General features: G+C 41.8%; 1 protein-coding gene across 2 annotated transcripts; it reads left to right on the plus strand.

Annotated features, from left to right (window-relative positions):
- The first annotated feature begins 23 nt into the window (after positions 1 to 23).
- On the plus strand, positions 24 to 5,836 carry LOC134294796 (PDZ domain-containing protein 11-like). Of its 2 annotated transcripts, none has more exons than XM_062966525.1 (7): positions 24 to 98; positions 714 to 835; positions 2,084 to 2,167; positions 2,621 to 2,677; positions 3,358 to 3,456; positions 4,036 to 4,096; positions 4,629 to 5,836. In XM_062966525.1, the coding sequence occupies exons 2-7, from the start codon at positions 737 to 739 to the stop codon at positions 4,661 to 4,663; spliced, it is 435 nt and encodes a 144-aa protein (XP_062822595.1). In that variant the 5' UTR covers positions 24 to 98; positions 714 to 736; the 3' UTR covers positions 4,664 to 5,836. The 2 variants fall into 2 exon arrangements, with proteins under 2 accessions (XP_062822595.1, XP_062822594.1); XM_062966524.1 differs by having other exon boundaries at positions 34 to 173.
- Positions 5,837 to 7,542: the final 1,706 nt, after the last annotated feature.

Below are 7,542 nucleotides of genomic sequence, written 5' to 3' on the forward strand. Positions count from 1 at the left end.
GCTTTGTGTCTCTACCTGACGCAACGTCAGACCAATAGAAGGAGGAATAGATTTTCTCGCTTTGGTTGGATCCGGGAGATCTAAGGCGCATCTACACGGTAGAATTAATGCGGTTTGATAACACTTTAATTGCCATGGCTCTTTGCTAAGGAATTCTGGGAGTTGTAGTTTTGGTGAGTCTCCAGCACTATCAGGGGGAAGTATAAAGACCTTACAAAACTACAGCTCCCAGGATCCCATCGCATTGAGCCATGGCAGTTAAAGTGGCATCAAACTGCATTAACTACCGTGTAGCTGAGGCATGGGCAAACTTGGGCCCTCCAGGTGTTTTGGACTCCAACTCCCACAATTTATTTATTTATTATTTATTTATTTACAGTATTTATATTCCACCCTTCTCACCTCGAAGGGGACTCAGGGTGGATCACATTGCACGTATAAGGCAAACATTCATTGCCATAACATAGAACAGAGACAGAGACAGACGCAGGCACGGGCTGGCCTCGAACTCATGACCTCTTGGTCAGAGTGATTTGTTGCAGCTGGCTGCTAACCAGCCTGCGCCACAGCCCGGCCCACGTCCTAACACCTGCTAAGAGAAAGCTTGGTGGATGGGAGATCAGTTTTCTTTCTCTTTGTGTGCATTTGGCTTGGAGGTACTATATGTGTATTTCGTTTCGGATAGTGTGAAATCACCTATTTTGTTTCTCCAGATTTCTCTTCCACTGCCTCCAAAATGGACATGGGTGGTGGAGGCCGGATCCCGTACGACGACTATCCAGTTGTGTTCCTGCCTCCCTATGAAAGCCCTCCTGCCTGGATCCCTCCCCATGAGGCAAGTGGCCACAGGTCCTTCTCTGGTTATGCAGACAGCCCGGTGGTCTCAGCTGCTTAAGCATTTTAGGATCGGCATTTTTGGATCCGAACAGGACAGACACTTGGGATGCATCCACACTGTTGAATTAATGCAGTTTAACACCTCTTGCAGTTTAACTACCATGGCTTAATACTATGGAATCCCGGGAGGTGCAGTTTGGTTGGGCCCCAGCACTATATGGCAGAGAAGGTTTAAGACCTTGTAAAATTACATCACTCATGAGCCATTACACTTAACATGGTGTCAAATTGCGTTAATTCTACAGTGTAGATGTTCCCTTGGTCATAAAGTTTAGAGGAAGGAGACCCTACATCCTATACCTTATTAGTAGTAGTAGTCTAACTCTCCTCGTCGCTGGAGGTGGGGTACAACACATATAAAACACCCAGATAATACAGTACACAGTTCCATTAAAATACGTATATGAAAATGCATACTACAAAGATTCAGGCAGGACACTCATAAAATGTAAATTCAAATTTCAGAGTATAAAATTGACTGGATTGGTCTTCCATTGTGTCTTGAATGCATTCATCGTCATCATCATTATTATGTTTATGTTTATTTATATCTCGCTTTTTCCCTCTATAAGGAGACTCAAAGTGGCTAACACCAAAAGCATTACAACACAATTTAAGATATAGTAAAGGTAAAGGTTTCCCCTGACGTTAAGTCCAGTCATGACCGACTCTGGGGGTTGGTGCTCATCTCCATTTCTAAGCCGAAGAGCCAGTGTTGTCCATAGACACCTCCAAGGTCATGTGGCCGGCATGACTGCATAGAGCACCGTTACCTTCCTGCCGGAGCAGTACCTATTGATCTACTCACATTTGCATGCTTTCAAACTGCTAGGTTGGCAGGAGCTGGGGCTAACAGCGGGCACTCATTCCGCTCCCGGGATTTGAACTTGGGACCTTTTGGTCCGCAAGTTCAGCAGCTCAGCACTTTAACACTCTGTGCCACCAGGGCCCCCAATTTAAGATATACAAAGATACAAATATTAAAACAGTATTAAACATCATTAGTATTAAAAACAATTAAGATAAGATCAATAAAAACGTTTCAGCAATCCCTCCTGTGCTTTTTTCTCCATTTTATGGGGCCGAAGTAGAGGAGGCAGTGTTTACTGAATCCAAGAAATGGTTTAATGTCCCCTATAATGGAATTCACCTTATGCCATTTCTCTGTGTGTGTGTTTCTTTTTAGAGAATTTACCATTCTGATTACAACAATGAGCTCACCCAGTTCCTGCCTAGGACGATTGTGCTGAAAAAGCCTCCTGGGGCTCAGGTGAGATATTTAATTTTGCCATTTCATATAAGAGGAGCCATTTTACTCAGCCATTGTATAGAACAGGAATTGGGCATCCACAGATTTAGGTATCCATGGGGGTTGTGGAATCCAATCCCAGCATATACTAAAGGCCCACGTCTATCCATTATTTGAGAGCTAGAAAGCTTATCATTTCTGGGGCTGGAAGATGTCTCTTTTAATAAGAAATGAGCTTTACTTAAGGCTTGGAAATCTTTTCATTTTATTTGCACAGACCTAGTTGCCCAAAGAATCTAGTATTTTGCAACCATTTGGGGGGTATTTCTGTTTCTAATGTTAGGTTTGTGTCCTTTATATCTCTTCCTGTAGTGCATTAAATGGTTTCAGGGAAAATATTATGTTCGATAACTAATTCTGTGTTGAATAATCACACTTCTTTCACACCCCTCATTCATGGTTTCTCTTTTCTAGCTGGGATTTAACATCCGAGGAGGAAAAGCATCCCAGTTGGGGATCTTCATTTCTAAGGTATCTCTTATTTCCAACTTGTGTTTGGCTGCTTTCATTTTGGCAAGCAAGTTATGTTTTTTGGGATTGCATTCATTTGACTCTGGGAGGATTGCCTTACTTTGTTGTTTTTATATGTTTTCAGACTGGCTCTGATTCTGATGTTTTTGTTATTGTTTCCTCTTCTGTCTGTCAGAATTTTAAAAGGAATCAAAGACCTATCCTCTTCCATCAGGCTTACCCAGTCGTCTCTGAATCATGAGTTTTGAAACTGCATTCTATTCTTGCTATATGTTGATTTGTACCCTGTGTTTGGTATATGTTTTTATAACAATGTGTTTTATCTATGTATTTATTTTGTACATGTTTCATGTTTATATGTTTTGACTCTGTTGTACCCCGCATTGCGCTAGTAGAGACAGGTAGCAAACAACAACAACAACTGGATTGCTGTGAGTTTTCTGGGCTGTATGGCCATGTTTCAGAAGCATTCTCTCCTGACGTTTCTTCCACATCTATGGCAGGCATCCTCAGAGGTTGTGAGGTCTCTGAGGATGCCTGCCATAGATGTGGGTGAAACATCAAGAGAGAATGCTTCTGGAACTTCATCATACAGCCCAAAAAACTCACAGCAACCCAGTGATTTCAGCTATGAAAGCCTTTGACAACAATGATAAAGATGATGATGATGATGTTTTTAGGTAATCCCTGACTCAGATGCTCATCGAGCAGGGCTTCAAGAAGGAGACCAGGTTCTAGCAGTAAATGATGTGGATTTCCAGGATATTGAACATGGCAAGGTGAGGCTTTGATGTTCTTATATGCCTTCAAGTTGAACCTGACTTATAACAATCTCCTCATGCTATTGCCCAGTCTTTTAGTATTTTAATTTGTTACCGGCTCTTAGGAATGGTGGGAACTGAAGTCCAAAACACCCAGAGAGCCGAAGTTTGCCCATGCCTGCTTTAGCCCATTTAATTAATATGTTCTCACTAAGACTCTCTAGCTCTTCTGCCAGAAACTGACTGTAAAGTCATGCTGAAGGTCCTAGATATTCCTAGAGCAGTGGTTCTCAACCTGGGGTCCCCAGATGTTTTTGGCCTTCAACTCCCAGAAATCCTTACAGCTGGTAAACTGGCTGGGGTTTCTGGGAGTTGTAGGCCAAAAACATCTGGAGACCTCAGGTTGAGAACTACTGTCCTAGAGAGATGTTATCTCAGGTTGAATGGGACTCATCGCCCAGCGGCAAGAACTGAAGGGCCCCATGATTGTCACCCTTGTTTTATGGGATGAAAACACTTACTATAGGATTGAAGCATTGAGAACTTAATGTGGGCCCAGCTGAATGTTCTCTTGTGATTGTTGCTTGCTCCCTGCAGGCTGTGGAGATATTGAAAACCGCTTGGGAGATCATTATGAGGGTCCGCTTCTTCCCATACAGTAAGTGGTTGCTGTTGCCCTGTGCCCTTTTTGGAAGCCAAATGCTGTTTCCCTTCTTCTCACACCGAAACCCCCAATTGTGTCTTTGCTTCAATTTGCAGTTTTTATTATTATTATTATTATTATTATTATTATTATTATTATTATTATTATTATTATTTACAGTATTTATATTCCACCCTTCTCACCCCAAAGGGGACTCAGGGCAGATCACATTACACATATAGGCAAACATTCAATGCCTTTTAACATAGAACAAAGACAAGACAAACATAGGCTCCGAGCGGGCCTTGAACTCATGACCTCCTGGTCAGAGTGATTCATTGCAGCTGGTTGCAGCTGGCTTGCTCTCCCGCCTGCGCCACAGCCCGGGCCCAAGGCTCTCTACAAGGAGAGCTCAGCCTTCAAGAGACCGTGTCATAAAACATAAAATGGACAACTGTCTTGGTGCTGGAATTCCTGCCAGTTCCAAGTTCAGAACAAGTTCTACATGTTGACTTTCCTTCTCATGTTTTCTTTCTATTGCTTCTAGATTACCAGCGGCAGAAGGAGAGAACCGTCCACTAGAAATCCCTTCTGATTTACATCCACCTTTTTGCAGAGAACTCACCAACTGTGGTTTTCAATTGAGTTAACCTGCAGAGAAGGACACATTATTTCCTCTGTTTTGTGTTGTAAATTTCGAGACACAAAGGGACTGAACTTGGGTCTTCCCTGATCAGGAAATTGATATAGACTCTCTGACAAGTTTGATACCCAATGCTTCTCCAGACCCAAGAGAATCCATATAATCCAACGTATTTCTTCTTCCTCTGCTGTGGTTGGCTTTTGAGTGTTGGGGTCCAAAGAAGAAAACTGGGGTCATTGAAGCTTCCTGTTGGCATTGAAGTGGGATTGTTGGTTACTTTTAGAGGGTACGATCTCCTCCAAAGCCCTCTGTTAGGCCACGTTGAAATGTATGGGATTTGCTTCTGTTCATTGCTCTGAATGTTTGTGAGCTGGTGAGGAAACAGTCTTGCACGCATCATGCGCTTTGTGCTTCGTTTGGTAAAGCCTTAATTACTTGGGCATCTGCTTGGTTATATGTTATGGAATAGAGTGTTGGGAGCAGGATTAGTAGTTCTTGCTGGATCCGGGAAGAAGGCTATTTTTTTCTAATCCTCATGTTTAGTTTTCTTCGCACACAGGGATAGGAATGATATGGGAGATGATCTCCCAAGCCTACAAGTATTTTCTCCTGTGTTACCTAAAGGGACCTTTCATGCCCCGCAGCTATAGCACTAATTTTTCTTTTTAACTGCCATAATTAGCTACATCATGTGGGATTCTGCGATTTGTAGGCTATTGAAGCACCAAAGTTCTCTGGCTAAGAATTCTAAGGCCCCTTCTACACTGCCATATAATCCAGATTATCAAAGCAGATAATCCACATTATTATATGAGTCTACACTGCCATATTATCCAGTTCAAAGCAAATCTGGATTTTATATCGTAGTATAGATGGGGCCTTTATCTCCCTTAACTCCCAAGTCCCAGGATGAAAATGATGGCAGCTAAAATGAACTGGTTGTGGTGTATGTGTATAGTATGAAACAGATCCCACATTATTCCTTTTATTTTAACATATATCACCTAAAGAGAGACATAAAAGACTGACTTGGCTGCTGACTCTGTATGTACTGAAATGTGTGTGGACACACACACCTAGCTCTTTAAGTATAAATTTTATCAACAAATGGACATGGCTCTGTGTATTCTTTGCTCCTTGGTGCAGTTGTTGTTGTTATATTGATTTATATGCTGCTTTTTCTCTTATTCAGACACAAGCTAGCAAACAGCACTTTAAAAAGTACCATGTACAAATACCTAAAGAGTGTAAACACTAAAACAGATTTAAATCTAGAGCTATATAAAAGTCGTAGCATCATAAGAGTTGGAAGAGACCTCGTGGGCCATCCAGTTCAACCCCACTCTGCCAAGAAGCAGGAAAATCACCTTCAAAACACCCCCAACAGATGGCCATCCAGCCTCTGTTTAAAAGCCTCCAAAGGAGGAGCCTCTAGGACAGACAGAGAGTTCCCTTCTGAACAGCTCTCATAGTGAGGAAGTTCTTCCTAATGTTCACGTGGAATCTCCTTTCCTGTAGTTTAAAGCCACTGCTCCATGCCCTAGTCTCCAAGGCAGCAGAAAACAAGCTTGCTCCCTCCTCTCTATGACTTTTCACTTCTTGCTATAAGGCCCTCATCGTGTCTCCTCTCAGCCTTCTCTTCTGGAGGCTAAACGTGCAGCTCTTTAGGCCGCTCCTCATAGGGCTTGTTCTCCAGACTCTTGATCATTTTAGTCGCCCTCCTCTGGATACCTTCCAGCTTGTCAACATCTCCCTTCAATTGCGGTGCCCAGAATGGGACACCGTGTGATTCCAGATGTGGTCTGAGCAAGGCAGAATAGAGGGGGAGCATGACTTCCCTGGATCTAGAAACTAGACTCCTGTTCATGCAGGCCAAAATCCCATTGGCTTTTTAAGCTGCCGCATCACATTGCTGGCTCATGTTCTCCTTCCTCCCTAGGACGACTCCAAGATCTTTTTCACACGTCCTTCTGTCGAGCCAGACATCGTCCCCCATTCTGTATCTTTGCATTTCATTTTTTCAGCCTAAGTGGAGTATCTTGCATTTGTCCCTGTTGAACTTAAGTGTGTTAGTTTTAGCCAATTATCTCTCTAATCTGAATGGTTAAAAGCATTAAAACCATTAGAACTTATTTAAAATACAGCAGAGTCTCACTTATCCAACATAAACGGGCCAGCAGAATGTTGGATAAGCGAAAATATTGGATAATGAGGGATTAAGGAAAAGCCTATTAAACATCAAATTGCATTATGATTTTACAAATTAAGCACCAAAACATCATGCTTTACAACAAATTGACAGAAAAGGCAGTTCAATACACAGTAACGTTATGTAGTAATTACTGTATTTATAAATTTAGCACCAAAACATCACAATGTATTGAAAATATTGACTACAAAAACATTGACTACTAAGAGGCAGATTGCTTTGGATAATCCAGAACATTGGATAAGTGAAGGTTGGATAAGCGAGACTCTACTGTATATAGAAAGATCCCATGACACCCTCATGGTAAGACTACAAGCCACAGAAAGAGATAGATATTATTATTATTATTATTATTATTATTATTATTATTATTATTTTCATGTCCTTTGTGATTCAATTCAAAGGACAAGGGAGAAATGAACAACTACGATGGTTCCGATCAGCGGCTTTGAAGCATGAAAATTGCTTCTCCTAACCACTACCCAGTTATTTATTTATGACAGTATGGATCCAAAGGACTGTGCAACAAGTTCTGAGGACCCAAGGGGGTTTTGAATTCATGTTTCTCAATCTGTTATCCCCAGGGATACCTTACAAATTATTTTTGAA

This window comes from Anolis carolinensis, unplaced genomic scaffold (genome assembly GCF_035594765.1).
Source record: "Anolis carolinensis isolate JA03-04 unplaced genomic scaffold, rAnoCar3.1.pri scaffold_23, whole genome shotgun sequence".
Lineage (NCBI taxonomy): Eukaryota > Metazoa > Chordata > Lepidosauria > Squamata > Dactyloidae > Anolis > Anolis carolinensis.